This window comes from Erythranthe guttata, chromosome 2 (genome assembly GCF_056151865.1).
Source record: "Erythranthe guttata isolate IM_541 chromosome 2, IM_541, whole genome shotgun sequence".
Taxonomy (NCBI): domain Eukaryota; kingdom Viridiplantae; phylum Streptophyta; class Magnoliopsida; order Lamiales; family Phrymaceae; genus Erythranthe; species Erythranthe guttata.
The window spans coordinates 17,688,596-17,711,822 of record NC_142534.1 but is presented as its reverse complement, the minus strand read 5'-3'; the positions used below and the strand labels follow the sequence as shown (position 1 = coordinate 17,711,822).

Genomic DNA, 23,227 nt, shown 5'->3' with positions numbered 1-23,227 from the left:
CGGCAGGTGGTTCACAACGGAGTCAGCTCCCCCTGCATGTGTATCGCCCTCTGTGAATGATCCTTAGGCAGCTCTTCTTGTAAATGCGTTCATTCTTCCCCTTTGCTTACTCGGCTTGATAGACTTGGAAGGCGGTGGATGACAACGTGGTAAATTATCCACGTGATAAGAGATTCAGCAAATGACATCGGCATTAGCTCCTTCTTTTATATTCTTGTGAAGCTCTGGAGAAATCAAACAAGGAAACCAATTAATGACAATTACCACAATAATAATAAAAAGATGAAATTCCTTCTATTTTGGATAGACACGTTCAGGTGATTAATATGGAGAGATAATTTATTTCTTCTCAAATTATCTAATGAGATAACTAAGAAAAATATGTTCCTCATATTAATACACATCTCCATAGAATTCCACTTGGTATTGTGGACTTAGAATCCCACCGAGATTCTAACACTCTCCCCCTTTGGCATTGATTGGTCAGAACATTTACTCCCCCTAAATATATGATATATGCATGAACAAGGGTTAGCAAATTCAGAATAACATCTGCACATATAAACTGTTGCAACAGTTTATCAAACAGTTCACCAGATAGTGTAAACCGTAAATAAACCATAGTTCCAAAATAAAAACAGATAATTCGTTCAGATAAGCACGAGATAAAAGGATATGCAGTAGCAGAAACAACTTCTCTTCACAATGCTTATTATTTGTCCTATATTTCTGCCCAGCAACTGTCTCACGCACTGTTTCAACAGTTGTCTGAACTCCCCCTGCATTCCTGCACTGTTCCAGCAACTGTCTGATGCACTGTCGCAACAGTTGTCGGAACTCCCCCTGTGTTCATGCCATCGTTACTGTTCTTTTCTCCCCCTTTCTGGGCAATCACCATGCAAAGATAACTCAACATGGACTAACGATCTTGATGATTCAAGCAAGCTGTTCAAACACTTAACAAAAAGATCAAAACGAAGAGAGAATCTTGGAACTAAGTGAGAAGAATCACTATACATAACGTGCACAGAAAATCACAAACTCACAAACTCAATACCACACGATAATTGCAATGCGAAAATCAAAGGATAGTAATATCAAATCCAACATTAAATAGCAAAGACTACAGACTTTGCCAAACTTCATAAGAAACGTGGAAATGTGAGGAGTAAGCCCAATCGATCCGGTTGCAACAAAAAAGTAAAATTTAACCGGCACATAAACAAAAATCCCGTCTCTCTCTCTCTTTTTTTTTTTTTTTTTTTTTTTTTTTTTAAATAATGCCTAATGCAGTACAAAAAGTAAACATGAGAAATAGACATGAGTGAAGAGACATATGTGAATATGATACTGCATGGACAAACAAAACATATGGGATTTATCTTCACATTCACGATAAGCGCAATCCCCAAAAATCCGACTGCCAATGCAACCAACAAACTTAATAATCCCAAGTCAAACACAAAGATGCTCTTATTAGGTAGCGTACACACACGTCTAATGGTAGCTTTTTCCCATGAAAAACAGAGCAATTAAAAGGAACGAGATTATGGTGGTCGTGCAATGTGTAGTCCCCTGGGCTTTCTAATTGAGCTTTGTAGTAAGTGTTCGGTCAAGTGGTTTACTGGCTCGACTCAACTAGGCTTCGAACTATTCACTGACCATATATATAATTTATATTGGCCGTGCAATGTGTAGTCCCCTGGGCTTTCTAATTGAGCCTTGTAGCGAGCTTTCGGCCACGTGATTTACTGGCTCGACTCAAAAAGGCTTCGAACTATTCACTGACCAAATGGTTGTAGATATATATATTAGTAACAGTAGTTCAAGAGTAGCTTTCACTCATTAAAAGATGCAGTTTTTCCCTATAAAAACATCCAACCATGACAAGACTATTCAGAGAAATAAATAAGTTGGAGCCTTTTAAGTAATCATTTTGGGAATTGGTGAAGTTCTACCCCACAAAATTTAGAAATACACGAAGTATCAAATTCACATATGTCTCAATCATATGCAGTATGCTTAATGCAGGTCCTATATGAGATGCAAAAACATATGAAGTGTCCTACCTCTAAAAGTTGCAAGTCTGGACACACAGACAGTTGCAACAGTTCATGCAACTGCATCAGATTAAACAACATAAATTCCCAGCGATTTTCGCAAGGAATCAAATTTATGTGCATCAAGGGTTTTTGCAAAAGCATCAGTTAATTCATTCTCCGTTGCAGCATAATCAATTGAGACAACCCCCTTTTCGACCAAGCCCCTTATGAAAAGATGACAAATATCAGTAAGCTTAGTTCTCGAATGCTGAATTGGATTCATAAACTTATTTTTCACATACAAATTATCACAATTCAGATTACCAAGTTTTTTATTCCCCAAACTAGTTTTGTCACCAGAACTGTTGGAACAGTTAGTACTATCATCACATGAGTTTAAAGAAGTAATGGCAGATAAACAATTAAGATCAGACTTCTTTACCCAGATTTTTTGTTGAGTTTTATTCACTAAATCAACCTTTATCTTGGGTTTTTGAGACGACACAAAAGTGTGATCAATTTTGGCGGAAAGTGGTGAGCGGGCCATTATTCTTTTAACCATTTTCAAGTACTTAAAACACCTGGGTCGTATATGACCAGCAACATGACAAAAATGACAAATAGGCACAAAACGTTTTCTTTGAAATGACTGTTTTGGCGCAACTGTCGCACTAGTCTGTGAAACAGTGCATTGTTTAACAAAATTGATTTTTCCTATTGGATCTTCTTTCTGTTTCAAAGCATCATCAGATAGTTTATTACCCCTTACACCTAGATGACCATAGTTCGGCTGATTTGTTCTCAAAATTTCATTCAAATTTACCCTACCTGTATTTAATTTTGAAATAGAATCTTGGGTTTTAGCAAATTTGGCCTTCAAACTATCTGTTTCTCTACTAGCAGAAATAACATTTTGTTCAAGAGTAGAAATTCTTACCTTCAATACTTTGTTTTCCTCAATTAGGACAAGCTTCTCTTTTTCTAAGAATTTATTCGACTCGCATACCTGAAGAAATTTTTCGTACATCCTTTCATAGCACTCCTTTAATTCTTCCAAGGATGACACGTCATCATCGCTGTTGTTTTCTGAATCCCAATCATCACCTGCAAGATTTAACGGAGTTAATATTTTATCGGATATTGAATGTAACTTATCATACCTAAGTTCTGTCTTAACAGTCTGTTCAACTGTTGCAACAGTTTCAGCGACAGTCTGTTTGCACTCGTTTATCTGAGTAGTTCCTTCGTAGGCCTCTTGTAGAACATCCCATGCCTCCTTTGCTGATTTGCACATTGATATCAATTTGAATTGGTCTTCATCGATACAACTCAAGATAGCATTGGTTGCCTTGGAATTATAATCTGCGATTCGTACTTCTTCATCACTCCACTTCTCTTTTGGGGTTTGAATGATCTCGTGTGACTCATTCATTGAGGTAGGAGGTGTCCAACCAATTAGAATCGCGCGCCAGGCCCATTCATCGATAGATTTGATGAACATCTTCATCCTTATTTTCCAATCAGAGTAGTTCAATTCACCCAAGAGAGGTGGTAGGAATGCGCCTTCACGATGATTATTCATATCTGCACAATAAAATAAAAAAAATTAAATCCCAAAATCTCACTAAGTGTATCTAGTGACAGGCTCTTGATGCCAATTGTTAGAATTTATTTCGTGCAGATATAAATTATTTGTGTCAGATTCAGTTTTTCGTTACTGTTGCGTGAAGTGTTGCAACAGTTCGTGAAGCAGTTCGTAAAAACAGAAATAAACGAGACACAAATTTTAATGTGCTTCGGATACAATTGTACCCTACATCCACGGGGACCTGCAAATAAAATTTACTAATTTTTAGTTTTACGAATACAATAATAGGACTTAATCAAAATACAAAGACTCCCTCTTTGTTGACGCCGTTCTCGTATACTACGCTGAATTATAAATCTTCAATTTGCAGCACGTCCCTTGCTCCGCACGGTTGAACTCCCTTCAACGCTGAATCCCTCAGTCGGCGGATCGATCTCCTCCCGAGATCTGTTTAAGCCCCTCTCCCGAAGAACCGATCTTCTTTTTGTATAGAAGAAGCAAACTTGTGATACTCCTTGAATCTTGGTGTCTTCACCACAAAGCCTTGAAGCCGGTATATTTTCTATGAAAATCACGTATCACGATGGAACAATAAAAACGAGAGGAAAAATATTTTCTGTGAAAAATTTCTCTCGATCAAAGACGTTCCGGGAGCAGCGAAATTAAGAGCAGAAAAATATATTTTTTCTCTCCAATCAAACGCCTGCAGATAACGATGCTTGAAGCCCTCTTTATACGTTCATAATTCTTCCTGCACAAGAAAATACAAATCTAATTAGATCTCTTATTCACGTTAAAAAGAGTTGTATAGGAAAATACAACTATTCATTCCTTATCTAAAAACTAGTTCCCTTAACTATTAAAACACAAGGAAATACAATCCATTAGGTTAGGGATTCTTATTCACGTAGGAGAATAAGTTGTAAAATAAGAAAACTCTTTGTATAAAGATAATTCCTAATATAAATCAATTAATGACAAATTAAAAGGAATTAAAACACAAGGAAACTCCCTTTCTTATATCACGGCATATCTAGACTTGTGCTACAATCCCTTTACACGTTTCCTTGCAAAGTCAGAATCCAAAGGATTCTAACAAGTGCAGTGTCGAAAGTTGAGCACAAAAAAAAAATATACAAAATCTTAGAAAAATATATAAAGCAATTAAAATGTCGTTCTTACTATTTCTCTCTCGATTAATTTGTTTTCTTGTTTATTAATCTCTATAACCGATCAAAGGTAGAAACCATAGCACAATAGTCGATAACTATATATACGGACAGTTTCTTTAAAAAAAATCGATTGTCTGATGAATTTGAACTATGTTCTTGCATGTTTGTCCGAACATTCACGCACTTGTTTCTCGAGTTTTCGTTCCCTTTTGCTTGACAAAGAAAGCTGAAACCACGGTGCTCTTGCTACGATCAGGTGGCGGAATAATCTCCTTCCGAGATACATTATCGAACGGTTTATTCGGGATTACAGGTTTTAAGCCCTCCAAAGAATCCTTCTGCAAAATCAATTTCTTATAAAAACCGGCCCAAACGTAAAATATGCGAAATAAAACTGAAGAAATTACCCGTCGAGTGACACCCAGGGTTTGCATAGCTACTCTCGTTGCTGGGGTGGATTTCATCTTCCTCTTCCCTTGACCATCTAGTCAACAGACAGCGTTGTACGATGATGAGTATGTTTATAACAACGAGTACAAGGTTTTCTGTCGTCTTTTCGTACATACCTAACGAGTTGAAGGCACTAGAGGATGATTTCTTGCTCAATTTCGAGTCCTCGGTGCTGTAAAACGGCGAAAGCAAATATCACTTAAAAATTTACGCAAATATCACCGAAACCGAAACCGAAACTGAACGAAGATAAACTCCGGGACTAATTAACCTCATTATACCGCGTGGGGAGCCTTTCATTATCGACTTCGTTTCTGATGCCAAATGCCAAGAAAGTGTTTTTGCAGCTAAACGAAAAAACGTGTTAATAATCATTAAGCGCGTCGATATAATCAACAGACATTCGATGCTAAGGAAAAACCAGTTACCTGAAGGGTAAAGACGACCTTTCACTTGTGCGGTTTGTCTAGAATCTGTCTGTATATGAGTACTGAAGTCCACCTTCTTGACGGAATCTAGCTTGTGATGAAACGAAGCAGAATAAACGAGACACTCGAAAAAAGGGGCTCGATCAATTTTGTTTTAATCCAAGAACTATTTATTTATATCTTACTTGGCAAAATGTAATGCTTGTGATGCCTCGGGATAATAGCTAGTAATTGCTGCTGCCTAAGACCTTCTTTATCCGTATACGTTCGACACGTAAGAAGTTTCTTACACATACGAAAAATAAAAATAAAAATAAATTATTTCAGCCTTCAACGATGTGTTTCTCTACAAAATCAACGGAGTTAAAAATGATCACCTGATTTAGACACGTAACTTTTGAATCAACGGACGAGATCTCCAGCGTCTGTTGCTCGAGAACATCGCTCAACTTGTAAGCAACGGTGCCGAGATGGTCAATGGCGTTGACCAGAGCTCGTACAGCGTAATCCTTCAAATTGTCCATAAACCTTGTCCACGAAAACGACGAATATCATATATACATATAAAAATAAAATTTCGTCAATGGATTTCGAAAAATTAAAGTGGAAGAAAAAAAAAAGAAAGCAACTACACATTTATTAATACTAATTCATTACACAACCGAGATCGATCATACGAGCATATATGCGTAGGATCTCAGACACTACCGGTTGTTCTAAAAATCAATTGGTCACGACATTCGATTGTGGGCCCGCCCATAGCTAACAGAAACACAGTAAAGACAAACTTTTTAGATAGATTATAAGTTGGCAGAAATCTTACATCTGATTCTTGTCACTGTAGAGGTATGATTTCTCACAATACTCTGCTGCAGAATAAAGCTGTGGTCTGAGATTCTTGAGTTCCTATTCAGACATAATTTTTTTTTTAAACATTATTTTTGGGAATAATAATAATAATAATAATAATTAATACTGCATTGCCAGAAAAATAATTGGATAAAATAAAACAAAATTAATTCATCTGGTTTAACGGCAAATGCAGATTTACCTGTAACGCCGTAACGAAGCTCTTACTCTTATCAATCGAAACCTCATCAGGCGTCATTTTTTTATTTTTTTCCGCTCGAAGATCAAATCATAAATCCTCAAAAAATTAGCGTTACCGCAAAATTTGAAAAATGGAATAGAATTATGAATTAATAATTGGAGGAATAAAGAATTTGATTAAGGTAGAGTTGGAGTTAAGCAAGGTATATATATATATATATATATATATATATATATATATATAATATAGAATGTATGTATATATATAATGCGGCGGGGATCAGGTGAAGTGTGTGAGTGACAGAGCGAAAGCGTGAGGAAGAACAACCCCGGGAAGAAGGAAAGAAAGAAAAACGACGTCGTATAGAATGGTAGTTGGTCGGTGGTGGGCCAGCTTTGTGGGTACTTTGCCTTTACAGACCACTGCCTATATTTTCTGATTTTTTATTTTTCTTTTTCCTTTTCTTTTTATGAATAAATTGTTTTTCCTTTTGTTCTTGTTATAATAGTAATGCTTATCTCTTATATATATATAGCATTTTGTTAGGTGATAATGGATAAGTATTTCATTTTCATACAAAAATAGACTTGTTCATTATCACAATTAATGTATTGATATACTAAAATATAATATAGAAAGATATGTCAAAATTTTATTTTCTTTTTATATTTATAAAGTTAAATTTTACATAGCCGAAATAATCACATCTATTTCATTAAGTGAGTTTGAACTCGTGATAACTTTTATACTTATATTTATACTTTACTTATGAATGATGACATGTTCGTGGAGCGGTAGTAGAGTCGGGATTTTAAGTCGGTGATTGGGAGGAACGCATATGATCCCTTATGACTGACTCTATAGTGGCTTCACTATTGCGTGCAATCAAAATGAACAATAGGCTCATTTTGTTTAAACTACATCATTCGAATGCAAATTTTGGAATTCTGATTTTCAAATCTGATATGCTAAATTCCACACTATTTTATTGTGCACATAACTAAAAATAATTTTTTCTCTAACATCTTCTATTCTTATTCCCCACTCTTCTTCTTTTTCCCTAACTTTTTCACAAAATCACAAACTAAAAATATACTTAGCATTCTAAGTTCAAATTTAACAAAAAACTTCACATGTTCAAACTACAACAAACTTAAAATTTGAGGAAAAAATTCAAATTCATATGAATTTGAATAATTAAAAATGCTTAATGAAATTGAATAAATATTAAATAAAACGGAACTCATTTTTTATGATTATTCACGTAAAAAATTAATGAATTTTGAGTGACTTGGATCAAATCATTTTAGAGTGAAGTTATAGAAAATTTGAGTAGAGAGAGATTTTTTTTTTTATTTATGTGTGGGATTTAGTAAAAAAAATTAAATTTCACGCTAATTGTTCTATTCTGATTCGTATAATAGCTTGCAAATTATACGAGAGACGTAAACCACGCTATGCTAATCATGTGTGAAAGTTCGACCTATCGATCATTGACAAAGATATTTAAAACTTGGGCCAATTAACGCAAAACTTTTGTAAGACAATTCTTACAATTTTTTTAGACCAAGTTTAGTGGTCCAACTAAAATTTGGGATTGGGCTCTCCGACAAATCTTAAAATTAAAATATGACGTACGTATACATGATGTATGGGCCTAGGTTAATATTTTTATGATTTTTTCTCTCGAATCATAGTCAGCCACGTATGCATTTATAGATTGTGTATGTGGCCACCCCGAGAAGATTTTATTTTGGTCAAAATTGGATTTAATTAATCAAAATAACTAATTAAATTAAATTAAACTCCATAATTCCAAATTATCCAAGACTTATCCTCCTTCCTCAACGATGATTCCCCACTTCCCCTTTGCAACCAAACAAAACCCTCTCTCTCGAATATTCGCATCCCACAAAAATCGAACAAAAATGTCAATTTGATACACACAGAAACTTGAATTCAAATCAATTCAGAAAATTTGAATGGCGCTCTTAATTCCGTCGTCGGGAATTGCATCGCTCGCCGGCAGGGAATCGCCGTGGGTGATTGTTCAGAAATCGAGAAGAAGGAATGTTAGGTTCGATGTTTGTTCGGGGGTTAGGGATTTGAAAAAGGGGGTTTCGAAATTGAGGGGCGGGGGCGATAGTTACGAGGATACTGTGAGGTGGTTGTACGGACAGGTGAAGCAGATCGATACGGTGCCGTTTCCGGCTAAGAAGACTAAGGATGAAGAAGGGAAGAAGCAGGACTACTATGTCAATACGGGCTACGCGATCCGGACCCTCCGGGAGGAGTTCCCGGAGCTTTTCTTCAGAGAGCTCAGCTTTGATATCTACAGGTATTAATTATTCAATATTTCATATGAAAAAAAAAAAAAAAACAAAGTTAGTGTTGGGTTTCTTAATGTGTGCTTGAATAGATTGTGATGTAGCTTCAGTTGTTAGGAATTATTGATTAATTCATTGGATTTGAGATTTGATCAATTGTCAGAGCTTAGAACCACATAGTTTATAGTGCAAGTATAATCTTGCTCTTGCTGGAAAACCGATACTCTGAATGCAATTAATCATAGAAATAAGGCATGTATAATCGATACTTCAGTATGAATTGTATTTATGCGTGAACTATATGGGAGACGTGGTACGATCGTTGTAAGATGGCTGGAGTTGGTTGATTTGGCCATCTGCAGTATCCGAATAGAATTTTAAGCAGTTTGGCGAACCCCAATTTGTGAGTTTTAACTTTTAATGCACATGAAAACTTGTTTGCACAACATCGTCTTGCAACTCGAAATTTCAAATTTATTCAAGTCGATTGTTTGGAAGCCCACCTTTTGTAAATTGGTTTTTGCTCGGTATATATAAAGTAGGTGTTTCGTACTCTTCAGTTTTGCCTCCTGTGAAGAATAAGTATTTTGTCAAATTTTATTGACATTTTGTAATCTTTGGTTCTGCACAATATCAGCTTGCGTCGATTTTTTGGAAGATTATCTTTATTGTAAATTGGTTCTTGTCGAGTATACAAAGAAGACGTTTTGTAATCTTCGGTTTTTGCCTCCTGTGAACAATAAGTATTTCTCCAGATGACAGTTTTTGTAACTCTTCATTATTCATTTACAGGGATGATATCGTCTTCAGAGATCCACTCAACACTTTTTCTGGTATAGAGAACTATAAATCGATCTTCTGGGCATTAAGATTTCACGGTAAGATCTTTTTCAAAGCCCTATCAGTTGACATAGTAAGCGTGTGGCAGCCTGTGGAGAGCATCATAATGGTACGTTGGACTGTTCACGGCATTCCAAGAATCCCGTGGGAGAGCCGTAGCAGATTTGACGGTACCTCAGAGTACAAGCTCGACAAGGATGGCAAAATATACGAGCACAAAGTTCATAATATCGCGATGAACGGACCCCAAAAATTTCAAATACTAACCGTGGAGCATTTGATTCAGTCGATAAGCTGCCCCTCGACACCAAAGCCAACTTATTTCGAGTTCTCATCTTCTTCGACTATGAATATTTTGCCGTTAAAGAAATTCGCTGCTCTGAAATGGAACTTACCTTCTGTTCTAATCAGACATCAGAGATCCGAAACCGAATCATAATGATATACCATCACATGTTTCTTTTCAGGTACTACTTCTAGAAGCTTTACGCCTCGCGAATTTTGAAATTTGTGGAATATGTTGTATTGTGTGTGTTAAGGCATTTCAGTGTAGTGTGTATATTCTGCATTCTCTGTAAAAAGCATACCAGTTGGGTGAATCTTGTGGCTACCACTGTGTTGTAAAGCTAGTATATAATATCTGGGCTTCAATAAATAATACATATATGTTCGAAAATTGCCGAGGTGGACCGATTAAAACCGTGTCGTATTACCAATTGAGTTTATGCTAAAACAATATTCAGACTAAATAACTGTTCAGCCACGTTTACCTATATAGAGACAAATATAACTGACAAAATAGAAGCCAACATATATTGGCACAGAGAATGAACCCTCAGCCTATAAAAAGGTACAAACCCGTGCAATTGTAGTTCATCACAAAACACAATCTTCAGCTGATCCATAATACTTTGAAGAATCGAAGTAACTAATCACCGACGATATCGAAAAATGGATTTCAAGAAATCAAATCCATCACCGTTCCTTGTAGTAGCAACATTAGTAACACTAGTTGCAGTGTCAGAAGCCGGTGGAGGAATCTCAATCTACTGGGGGCAAAACGGGAATGAGGGCTCACTAGCCGAAACTTGTTCCACCGGAAACTACCAATATGTTGTTTTAGCATTCCTCTCATCTTTCGGAAACGGCCAAAAACCGATGCTAAACCTAGCTGGCCACTGCGATCCCTACAGCAACGGCTGCACCATTTTGAGCTCCGACATAAAATCGTGCCAGGAAAAAGGAATCAAAATCCTCCTCTCGATCGGAGGAGGAGCTGGCGGCTACTCCCTTGCCTCCTCCGAGGAGGCGAGGCAGCTCGCCACCTACCTTTGGAACAACTTCCTCGCCGGAAAATCCCCAAACCGCCCTTTAGGCGAAGCCATACTAGACGGGATCGACTTCGATATCGAGGGAGGGACAGGCCAGCATTACGGCGAGCTGGCGTCGTATCTGTCGTCCTACAGCAAGAGGGGTGATAAGAAGGTGTACTTATCGGCCGCTCCTCAGTGCCCTTATCCAGATGCTTGGATTGGAGGTGCGTTGAAAACGGGGCTCTTTGACTACGTGTGGGTGCAGTTTTATAACAACCCGCCTTGTCAGTATACAAGTGGAGATGTCTCTGATCTTGAAAATTCATGGAAGATTTGGACTTCGTCTGTTCCTGCGACAAAGATATTCTTGGGATTGCCTGCGGCGCCTAGTGCCGCCGGAAGTGGGTATATTCCGGCGAGTGATTTGGTTTCGAAGGTGCTGCCGGCGATTAAGGGGTCGGACAAGTATGGGGGTGTTATGCTTTGGTCAAAATACTACGATGATGAGACTGGTTATAGCTCTTCCATCAAGAGCCATGTGTAGTCTGCTGGATTTGCTGCGTTTATGTTCAATCTCATTACGTGTGTGTGTGTTTGTGTGTAAGAAGAGATGTGTATAGTTTCTGTTTGTGTGTATTGTAATGTACTATTATCTTGTGAATCAAGACATTGTTGTTGTTCAAAGTATACTAAACTCCGCCGAAGGACTGTTTCAAGAATGTACTAGACAAACTGATGTCTGAAAGTTCGCAAACAAAACAACTCTACAATTTCAGCAGAACGAGTGTCGCGACAATCATAACTGTATCTAGTCTGTAAGAAGCTCGAAAACATGGTACCATTTCATCTAGAACATTCACATACCATCATGTGAAGACATAAACACTAAAGCAAGCAATCATCAAAGCTGTGTTTACCTTTTTCTTCAGGGCCCCATAAACATTAATTTTGACACAGCTATCTTCCACTATTGATGCCAATTCTTTTGAGGTGGGCTCTATTAGCTGTGACAGAAGGAAAGGCTGTGACCATAGCATATTCCTTGCAACGTTCGACCAAAATCTGGAAAGCAATGATCGAAACCTAGCTGGCCATATAATTAATCACAGACAAAATCATGTGAAGTTGAAGCAAAACACATTACAGAAAGCATTCATGTGCGCTATGTGAAAGAATTATCGAGCTCCCTCGTTAACTAAAACATTTGGTAATCGGAATGAATGTGTTATTATTTCAAAACTTAATGCGCTGAAAACGAAAATTTAGAAAACATCATTCCGGAAAAATTAAATAGAACTGTTCAAATCCCAGTGGGACAAAATTACATTAAGAAGAAAAAAAACCTTAACAAAAACAAAAAAAAAGGGAGCATTTGAGCATTTGAAAGTCGATAAAAGACTCTTCGCCATACAGTAACTCTGCTAGAAAAAAGAAAACCTCATCCATGAGTGTTGACAGCTTCCCACAGCAAATTCTTGGGAACAGGGTTCGCCAAATCCCGAGCCTCCATTGCAGCACTCCTTAGCGTCTGTAACGTAACCTTATTCGCCTCGAAGAAGGACAAGCTCCTGTAAGGGAGATTGTGCTTCTTGCACAGTTCTTGTACCATTGGAGAAATGTTCCTCAATTGACACCTAGGCAACCTAGGAAACAAGTGATGCTCGAGCTGAAACTGCAGCCCACCGAAGAACCAATCCATCGAAGGCGAGCAAGAGATGTCGATTGTCCCACTCGTCTGTTTCTCGAACCAATCGTTTCCCTTTGGCGATCCGACGTACACGTTGGCTGCGAAATGGTTGAGTGTGAATTGGACGTGCTGGATTGCGCAGACGCAGAAGCTGGCTAGTACAAAGAGCACCCTTTCGGTCCAGTTCGGGAGGCACATGACGAGGAGAGGGAACCATGTCCAGAATACGAGGATTCCGAGTATGTTCAAAGCTCTGTCTGGGATTTTTCGCTTGGAGAAGAGGAGCAAGAATGTCTGAAGATAAAGATTGAATCTTGCGACGCACATGACCGGGTAATAAGTGAGGTGCTGGTAGCAGACGAAGAACCGAGAGAGGTAATCGAACGTGAGCTCTCTACCGTAGAAATGGGATCTGATGGAATCGAACAGGGTCGTCGAGACGGCGAAAACGGGCAGGTGCTGGAGATCCGGGTCGTAATCGAGGGAGTTGCAGGCGATGTGGTGGGCGTTGTGTGTCCACTTCCACCACGCAATGCTGATGCCGGTGAGGCAGTTGCCGGTTAGAATCTGGGTCAGTTTGTTGAACCCCCGGGTCTTCATAATCTGGTAATGACCCGAATCGTGACCCAGGTAGGCGACTTGGATCCAGGTGAACCCGAGCAAACCGCCGGAGATGATGTGGATCAGGAAACTGTCGGTGCACAACACGCCGTAGAAACACGCCATCAGCATAAGGAAACAGCAGCAGAGTGAGATCACGGTTCCGTGCCCTTTCTTCTCGAACAACCCGGATTTGGCGAACTGAGTCGCGAGTTTCCGGTAATCCTTGGAAACCTCGGAAACCTGGAAATCCTCGAGGTAGTAGCCGGTGAAGTAATTGTCGAGATATTTCCAGGCTGTACCTGGGTGGAAGGCGATGAACGCATCGGTGACGTCTTGTCCAGCGAGATTCAGGAGAAGGATATCGCCGCCGGGATGGATTTTCTTCCACTCCGTCACATCGTAAACCTTGCCCTGGATCGAAATCCACAAATCGTCCGGGTCGGTATGCTTCTTCAATTCATCAGATGTGATGTATTTCTTCAACGTATCCGCCATTATCGACAGCTAAAAACAACAACAAAAAAAAAACAGAATCAAATCGAACAATGCGCCAATTAGAAAACCTAAATATTTCAATTCGAAGTTCCAACACCCCCCCTTTAAGATGAAAGGGGAGGGAGGTGGCTGAATTGAATTGAAATTGCCCCCCGACGAATGTGGGTAGAGCTTCAATTGTACGATTTTGCCTGAATTATTCTCTGCAAATATCCCTAATTTGAAGTTGTAGAAGAAAAGAAAGATGGCATCTTTATGAGAGAGTTTTTGTGGGTGTGGGGAGGGTGGTGTTGTTCTTAATGAAGGATTTGTGTTTATACCGACAAAAGCGGAGAACTGGTTGTTCACAAATACTTGACCCCACGCGTCTTAAGGGTGGACGTGAATTTACACCTCCTTTTGACTCTCTTTTTTTAGTATATACATTTATTACTAATTATTATTATTAGTACTAATTATTATTATTAGTACTAATTATTATTATTGTTATTTGTAGATAAAAATTGTTGGCAAATGAATTAATTCCGTTACTCACGCTCCACCAACTCAGTTAGTTACCCGTCTATTATATACTACATCAGATAAAATACATTTGGTAGATCTTTACGATTCGTACACACATCTGCATTGGTGTGTGTAGATAAAGGGTAATGATATACGCAGGCCAAATTAAACATTCATGCACTTTTTTACCATGATTTTTTACCTTTTTACCATAACTATTTACCTTTTGTACTATTCATATGCACAAAATCGGACTTTTTTTATTCATGTGCTCGTGTGAATTTACGCGAGCACTTGGCAAGTGCTCGTGTGAATTTACGCGAGCACTTGGCAAGTGCTCGCGTAAATTCACGTGAGCACATTAACAATTTTTTTTTTTAACCCACTCGTGTGATTTCACACGAACAGAGAAGATATGCTTGTGTGAAATCACACGAGCAGAACGTCTCTGTTCGTGTGAAATCACACGAGCAATTAAAAAAAAAAAAATTTAACAAGGCATGCTCGCGTGAATTTACGCGAGCACTTGCCAAGTGCTCGCGTAAATTCACACGAGCAGGCCAAAGTCCGATTTTTTTCGTTTTTTTTTTTCGGATTCGTAATCTACATAACAAGAGGATCGTAATAACGTAAAAATTACCTCCGATCTGTTGACGATTTGCACGGGCTTTGCGAAAGAAAATCGAAAGGGTAGAGAGAGTTTTTGAGTTTTTTACCTTTTGTTTTTTGAGAAATGGTAAAAAATGTGTCTGAATGTTTAATTTGTGCCTGCACAAATCATTTCAGGTAGATAAATGGTAAAAAATAATCTAATGTAGTCTTTATCGGATTTATCATAGAAATAACCATCGGTTACCATTGGTTTTATTGATTCTATACTGATGAGTTAGATGTTGCACCTCGTTATTCACATCAAGTGAATTTGAATCGTATATTTGATTAAATAACTACTCACTAAGCACATATATGTGTGATTATGTGTAGATCTATGATTTCATTACACGTATGTAAATAATTAGATGTAGTATTTTATTTACCATGCTACATAAAACACACTGGGATATCCTACACTGTTGATGTACACGTAATAACGCACACATTCAGTGGATAATTATTTATATAGATATATTATTCAAAATTACTAAAAAAAATCTTCACCATATATATTACTCCCTCTGTCCCATATTATATGTCTTTTTCCTCCCAAATTATTTGTCATTTTACATTTTCAATGAAACATTAATTGCATTATTTTCAATTTTACCCTTAATCACTCCTAATTAATTAGTTGATAATCAATTAATGTCGGGGATATTTTAATAATTTTACCTGTTTTTTACTATAATCTATGCACATTTATTGGTTTTTTTAGTATGTGCAAAACAACCCAAAACGACATTTAAATTGGGACGGAGAAAGTATCTCATAAGTCGTTAACATTATTGGGAAAAATCTATTTATTATTGGATAAACATCAACCAACCATTGTGGGCAAATACATTTAGTTTTGGATAAATAAGAATACAATCCCTTGATTCTCTTGCAATTTTAATGGAATGGGTTTAGTATTTATTTAGTAACAAATTTAATGAAATTGTTTGAATTGGATTTATTTTATAATTAATTTTAATATTTAGCTCTATGGAAATTTGAATTGGTGTGAGGAATTTAATGTAGGATGGAGTTGTTTAAAAGAAGGTTCTTAGGACTTGGCCTGCAATTTATCTTTCTCACTAAGTCTTTGTTGTGGTGGTGGGCTGAACAAGTGTACCCTCCATCTATATTCTATTATATTCTATATTCGTACTATATATTATTTAATCATTTCAATTTCACCCCCAAATTTGAATTGTTTGCCCTTTGAACTCCGTCAAAGTTTAATTCATTTAACGTGTGTTGAGGTCAACGGAAAAATAATTGAGCATGTGACGGTGTTAGTTTTTAATTACGGCGTTAAGGTCAGAAAATAAACAAACGGTGTTTACTAATAATGGGATTAATTGACTGATAAAAGTCTTTTCCTTTTTTGGTTAATTAGCATAAGTTTAGAATATATTAATATATTTAATTAAACTTGGCCTTTCAAATCATTTCAAAATATCTCCAAAGTTATCGAGTCCCATTTAAATAAAATTTCAAACAAACCATTGACTTTGTCGTGATTTAGTGTCGAGTCAGCATGAGCAAACCGAATATATATATTTCATTTTTGGACGTTCTTGTTGCCTAGTAATTAATGTTTAAATTACGAAAACTCCTTCGAACTTAGGCTAAATTATGAAATACACCCCCACATATTTGTAATCATTAAAATCTCCTAACGTTTGTTTCTATCGTACATCGATTTTCACGGGATCTTTTCTATTCCAAGGAATATTTCGCAAAAAATGTCAAATCTACCCCGTCGATCTACATTTCTTTATGCTATTTTTTAAAGACAAAATTGCCCTCAAGGGGTATGGTAATAGTAATACTAAAAAAAATTGAGAGTGTTATTTAAAAAGAATAAAAATTCCGTGTAAAGAACCCTCAAACAAAAACTTTTGTCTTTAGAAAAGTAGCATTAAAAAATGTCACGTGTGCAGGGGTAAAATCGTCATTTTTGGGCAATATTCCATTGACTAAAAAAGATTCTATGAAAATTGCACCCTAAAGGGAATTTTGATAATTAGGGATAGTTGGGGGTATTTTTCATAATTTAGACTAAATTAAGGGGTGTTTTCGTAATTTACCCATTAATTAATGTCATTAATCATAAGAAAAAACAAAATGAAATCTAATAACACAACTACGTTAAGTTTGCTGTCATTTTCAGACACTCAAATAGTAGTATTTTATTACGTAGTAGCAGCTGTCTTTCATTCGATGTGTTGTCCTCTTTTCCACTAAGTTTATTGCACTAAGTCTTCATTATTCATAAACTAGTAATCGTGCCCGTGCGTTGCACGGGGTCGCATTCAACAAAGGAAAAAAATAATTGTTCGAAATAACTGATAGTACAAATTATATAAAAAAAATTATATGTGAAATTCCAATTACACTGTTATCACCTCATTTCAATGTTATCATATCCGGACCGGACACAAAATCGGATAGGCATTCGGATCACGATTGGACATGTTCCATCGTGATCAACATGAGTTTTTTCATTTTTCAATTTCTTTTTAATTATTTTATTATTTTTATAAATATAAAAATATTGTTCTCTTTTTTTTTTTTTTTTTTTTTATGTATTACTTTGTTATTTAACATTTTTATTCCAATATTTATAATACAATTTTAATATACCATTTTTTCTCCCTCTCATTTTTCTTCTTACGTCCTTGCATCTTCACTCACCTACCCCACCCAACATTTATTTCTTCTTCTTCTTCTTCCTCCTCTTCGTCTTCTCTTCTTCCTTTTCTTCCTCTTCTTCCTCTTCTTCCTTCTTCCTGCTTCTTCCTACTTCTTCTTTTTCTTCTTCTTCTTCCTCTTTTTCTTCTTTCTCTTTATTCGCATTCTTCTCATTCTCCTTCTTTCTCCTTCTTCCTTTTTCTCATTCTCCTCATGCTTCTTCTTCTTCTTCCTCCTCCTCCTCCTCCTTATTCTTCTAAATAAATATGAGAGCAACTCCAATGGTACAACATTGAAATGGATCGTTAAATATTTAATTGATTCTTGTTTTATATTTTGATACTCATATACTCCAACTGCAAGCATTAAATGGATCATCAAATTTTAAATATAAGTATAAATATATTAAAATTGACCCATGTAAATTCATGATAGGTTTGTTTGGGTAGTTAATGTTTTGATACTTTTTTTCCAAGATGCACTTTTACATCTTTGGAAGTTGAATATTAAAATAGCTACCAATATAATTCTTCCACTTAAGATGAAAATTGAAGTTTTGTAGCATTATAATAGAAGTTATACCATTTAATTCTCCAAGATTACTCCATTAGAGTTGCTACGAAGAAATAAGAGTAAAAACAATACTAACTATTAAAAAACTTAAAGAGAAAGGGCATGATGAATTATTAAAATACATGATAATGAAGAAATTCTAATAAAGACAAAATTGATAAACGTATATGGCATATACAAACCCATACACAGATCAACGAAAATGTAAACAACCAACTAATTGCGAGGTATATAATCTCTCGATAAAATAGCACAAATACACCATAATACAAAATAAAAAAATTGTCTAACAAAACCCCAGTATAGAGTGAAAAATTAATATAACCAAACAAAAAATAGTAACATTATGTCATTAACAATAACCACTCAATAAAAGGGCATAAAGCAAATTAATGATAAAAATTGGAAACATAAGTAATCTCATGACGGAAGAAAAGTTATACGTCCAATCCCATCTGCTAAAAAGGATATTATCAGTAAATTAGTTTTGTGATGTGAGCATTTTCCGATTTGGCCATACGAACAATTATTTACTTAATGAAGGATATACGGGAATAACTGCAAATAATTGGAGGTGGGAGGGTATACGAACAGTATTGTGACAGTAGTTGGAGGGTATATGGAAATAACTGCAAATAATTTGTTTTATATGGTGGGTAGTATTTTTTTTTTCCTTTTATTTATTTATCATTTATTTGTTTATATACAAAAATCTAAAAAGCGAAAAAAATATTCAAAAAAAAAAAATCTACCGGTACAAATGTGCATTCATGAGATGTGATGAGTGGGCGGTTAAAAATAACGTGCATTCATGAGACGTTCAACAATCTAACCCAAGGCTTCATATGTTGTCGAAGTCTAGCATATCATCGTTTGACATCTCTTACTTCGTTATTTCTCAACATCCTCAAGATTCATACTTGGGGAATCCGTGACAAAGTGTATGGAAAGACACTTAGCTTTGATAAAAATCATAGAAAAAAAATATAAAAATAAATAAGTAATAAAGTAGTAGATGGAGATAGAAATAAGAGGGTGTCGAGATACACCCAAGAATTGTTGTTGGTTTCCACCTCCAACGAAGATGAATCATTCACAACCCTAATTTTGATTAAAACACAAAAGAAAATTCAAATACGAACGATTTTCTTGAAATACATATGAATTTATTATATAGTGAATGTGGGAAGTTATTAATTAACGGGGAGTTACTGGAAGTGGGAAGTTGTTGTAAATGTGTGTTATTAGGAAAATTATAGATAATAAATATTACCTAAATAGGTAGTGACGATAATAATTGTAATAAAAACAAATTTAAATTTCAGTAATAGCATTAACATTTCTACAAATTTGATATGCAACATGATAACTACGCAAAATGCTTAACAAAAAATCTTCTATCTCAATGCAGCAAAATCAGTTTCGTGATCACTTCACACTACAACTGAAATAAACGACTATGTGCAACAAAACTTTGCCACATGCATGAAAGGAACCGTCGGTGAGACATGGGAAAAGAGAGAGCAAAATGTTCGTTAAAGTTTAACGAAAATCATATGAAGACGGTAGCTAGGTTTTGGGAAAAACTTGCATACACGATTCACATTTAATAGAAAAGTAATTGTTTAATCAACCACAAAATTTATCTGCTACTCTTAATACACGGTTATATGGTAGTTTTTATTTTTATTTTTTATTCATCTTTTATGGGAGGCAAATAACTTTTGTCATGATATGCACGAATCTTTCATGTTTATTTATCAAATAAAATCTTGGATAGTTTTTCCAATATTTACTCTTGCGTTTTATGTTTTTTCCCCTTATGCATTTTTTTTACTCTAAAATTTTTGATTGAATTTACAACGATGACAATTCAAATTTATATACAAAATTTTCTAGATTAAAAATAATGAGAACATTCACATTAGTTGAGCAAACAAAAATTCACTGCATAAGTTCTCACATCAAAATCTATGCCAACTCTGTCAAAATATGGTAGATCAACGAACGTAAAAAGAAAAAAAACAATCGCAGATTTGTGTTGCCTATTCAAGAAACAATAATGGCCTTGGAGCTATCAATATACTCACAAACTTAAAACTTAATAATATAAATAATAAGTTCGCATAATTCTATTACATGAGCCTAGCATGAATGTTTGTAGATGTACAACATGATGCCAAGCATTTGGTGTATGATGTGAGATGATGATGGTTTCTTCTCTTCTTTATTGAATTGTTTTCCTTTAATGTCTTGGAATTGCTGAGTAGCTTCAAATAACGGTCTAGAGAAAACAAAAAAAAAATGCATCAATCTTAAAATAGTGATGCAACATCTCGAAGGAATTAAAATATAGCAATAAAGTGTTGTAAGTTATAAAACTTCAATATTATAAATAAATTATAGCAAAAAAAACTTTGAACTAACATAAGCATATAATAAATATTGTCTAACATAAATTTGTTTCCTTCTACCGACTAACGTGAGTAGCCGCTTCAACCACGAATTATTGTTGATACGAACATGCTTGCTGCAAAAGAAATTTACAATATATCAAACAAAAATGCAAACTTAAATAAATAAACGGCATAACACAGTTATTAAATAAACGAAGAAGAAGACGAACAAAATGTTAAATGAGAAAGAAGAAGAAGCTTGGCAAAAAAAAAAAATGTGATTTTTGGTGGAGTTCTCATGAGTTTAAATAGAAGAATGAAATTGGTAGGGGTTGAGATCATGGTATGATAACTTCTACCATGATGAATTAGTGGGGAGTTTAGTGGGTGGTTAGAGTGGAGAAGAAAAAAAAAATATAAATATAAATAATTAGAAACATACCTACGGAATGTTTAAATATATGAGTTAGTGTTTAAGTTATAAATTAATTAATGGTTAAATTAGACATTTATTAATTTACAAAACTAACCCTAGGTTTAGGTCTAGGTTTTAGTTCAAAATATCTTCGTTTTATATATAAGATATGCAACGCTCTTTCTTTTTCTTTAATTAATTAAATCATATTTAATTAATTTTTTATTACGTTGTTCTTTTCCTCCAATGGCAGTTGATTATGTTATCCTCTAATACATGACACCTCTGCATGCCCAAATTATTTGTAACATGCTATTTTTTTTTTTTTCTTAAAAAGAATTTAAATTCTGTTACAAATGAAAAAAATAAAAAGTGGGATACTTTAAGTACCAAAAAAAAAAAGTTCCTTTAAAATAAATAAAAAATGTAAAGTACTATTTCATGGAACTATCTAGAAGAACTCGCTAAATTTATAAAATTCAGTACTCCATTTATATGTAATTATTTATTAAATTTTTTGATGATGCATTATAATGAAAGACTTTTTATTTATTTAAATATAATTAAAGTAAGGATTAAGGTGAAAATAAGGAGGCATGTTCCTCCACAACTAGTTGATGACTTTTTTTTTTTTTTTTGAGCCACCACAATACACCTAAATAATCGAATGGACGACCGCCTCCCAAATCTCACCCATTTATTCCACACGTTAATTTAAATAAATAAAAAATGACTAATTTTAAAGGACAAATAATTCAATTTTGGGGGTAAAAATTGAAAATTGAAAATTGAAAATAATATATATTATACACCGTTCAATCAAATATTTATAAGGACGAGAGCGACAATTCATCATGCAATTGGATATTTTCAGATTCGATCCCAATTATTCTTCTTATTATGATTATTATTTATTCATTATTATTATTATTTAAAAAAAATTGTAAGATTTATCAAAAAACCATAAATACTATTGGGCTTATATAATTATTATCAAACCAACAGAATCGTAGTCCAAAAGCCTATCTTTTAATTTTTGGTATATTCAGAATTAGGGCTGGCAATCGGGCCGTGTGAGCCGAGCCTGGGTCGGCTCAAGCTCGTATACCATCGGGCCTAATTATTATAGGCTCAAGCTCAAATACCATCGGGCCTCATGCCTATAGGCTCAAACTCGGCTCACGCATTTTTCGGGCTTCGGGTTTATATCGGGCTTATATCGAGCAATAAACAAATTACATATTTTACAACTTTGCAGTCGACATATTAAAGAAAAACAAAAAAAAAAACTTCGCAGTCTAGGCGAAAAATCTAGACTATTCATTGAAAATCAAAATAAGCTTAAAAAATAAATAAAAGAATAAAAAATCATAGTCTGTTCATTAAAACAAATAAAACTTAATATTGCAAATATTTAATCCTTAATTAATTATACTAAAAAATGCATCCGAGGCCAAAATGAAAAAAAAAATCATAAAATAAAATAACTAGAAGCAATTCTAAATGTCCTTAACTCTTTTCGAAAATCTTGAGACCTAAAATAAAAAAAAAAGGACAACAAATATATATATATATATATATATATATATATATATATATATATATATATATATATATATATATATATAGTCGGGCTTTATTCGGGTCGAGCCATGGTAAGCTCAGACTCGGCTCATAGTTTAATCGGGTTTAATAAAACGGCTCAAACTCAGCCCGGCTCATAATTAATGGGCTCGGCTCAAATAAAATCGGGCCGAGCTATCGGGCTTCGGGTAGGCCCGGCTCAATTGCCGGTCCTATTCAGAATATGTGAATTAATTAAAGCCGGGCCCAATTGTTTTTTTCAAAGATTGGATTTAATTTTATTTGGACCCAAAATCAATCATGTTTATGCCTAGTTTTCATAGGGCATGAGCCCACCATGAACTCAAACTCATACTATAGAGTTGCAAATCAAAATTAAACTACTTAATTTTATTAAGTTGGTGTTTGCAAAAGTTTATTTAT

The 23,227-nt window shown here is 35.2% G+C and overlaps 4 protein-coding genes across 4 annotated transcripts; 2 read left to right on the top strand and 2 right to left on the bottom strand.

Moving 5' to 3' along the window:
• Positions 1-4,776: 4,776 nt before the first annotated feature.
• On the bottom strand, positions 4,777-7,037 carry LOC105963862 (protein ABIL1). The gene is made up of 9 exons (XM_012988344.2): positions 6,732-7,037; positions 6,504-6,586; positions 6,058-6,208; positions 5,866-5,965; positions 5,681-5,767; positions 5,524-5,599; positions 5,369-5,424; positions 5,210-5,286; positions 4,777-5,140 (listed from the first exon to the last, which is right to left on the bottom strand). The coding sequence occupies exons 1-9, from the start codon at positions 6,786-6,788 to the stop codon at positions 4,979-4,981; spliced, it is 849 nt and encodes a 282-aa protein (XP_012843798.2). The 5' UTR covers positions 6,789-7,037; the 3' UTR covers positions 4,777-4,978.
• Positions 7,038-8,515: 1,478 nt separating this feature from the next.
• Positions 8,516-10,574, top strand: LOC105963863 (DUF2358 family protein (DUF2358)). Its single transcript, XM_012988345.2, has 2 exons — positions 8,516-9,069; positions 9,851-10,574. Exons 1-2 carry the CDS (start codon positions 8,714-8,716, stop codon positions 10,335-10,337), a joined length of 843 nt encoding a protein of 280 aa, XP_012843799.2. The 5' UTR covers positions 8,516-8,713; the 3' UTR covers positions 10,338-10,574.
• A 275-nt stretch (positions 10,575-10,849) lies between these two features.
• LOC105963861 (hevamine-A) lies at positions 10,850-13,358 on the top strand. The gene has a single exon (XM_012988341.2). It carries the CDS (start codon positions 10,850-10,852, stop codon positions 11,753-11,755), a length of 906 nt encoding a protein of 301 aa, XP_012843795.2. The 3' UTR covers positions 11,756-13,358.
• Positions 12,420-13,996, bottom strand: LOC105963860 (delta(8)-fatty-acid desaturase). The gene has a single exon (XM_012988340.2). It carries the CDS (start codon positions 13,994-13,996, stop codon positions 12,650-12,652), a length of 1,347 nt encoding a protein of 448 aa, XP_012843794.2. The 3' UTR covers positions 12,420-12,649.
• Between the last annotated feature and the right edge of the window lie 9,231 nt (positions 13,997-23,227).

Excerpts from the sequence above, each read along its gene's own strand:
- LOC105963862 (XM_012988344.2), bottom strand. The coding sequence starts at position 6,788 with ATGACGCCTGATGAGGTTTCGATTGATAAGAGTAAGAGCTTCGTTACG. Across the intron at positions 5,768-5,865 it reads CAAGCATTACATTTTGCCAA|ATTCCGTCAAGAAGGTGGAC; the intron begins GTAAGATATAAA and ends ATCACAAGCTAG. Across the intron at positions 5,287-5,368 it reads TAGTGCCTTCAACTCGTTAG|ATGGTCAAGGGAAGAGGAAG; the intron begins GTATGTACGAAA and ends TCTGTTGACTAG.
- LOC105963863 (XM_012988345.2), top strand. The coding sequence starts at position 8,714 with ATGGCGCTCTTAATTCCGTCGTCGGGAATTGCATCGCTCGCCGGCAGG. Across the intron at positions 9,070-9,850 it reads CTCAGCTTTGATATCTACAG|GGATGATATCGTCTTCAGAG; the intron begins GTATTAATTATT and ends ATTCATTTACAG.
- LOC105963861 (XM_012988341.2), top strand. The coding sequence starts at position 10,850 with ATGGATTTCAAGAAATCAAATCCATCACCGTTCCTTGTAGTAGCAACA.
- LOC105963860 (XM_012988340.2), bottom strand. The coding sequence starts at position 13,996 with ATGGCGGATACGTTGAAGAAATACATCACATCTGATGAATTGAAGAAG.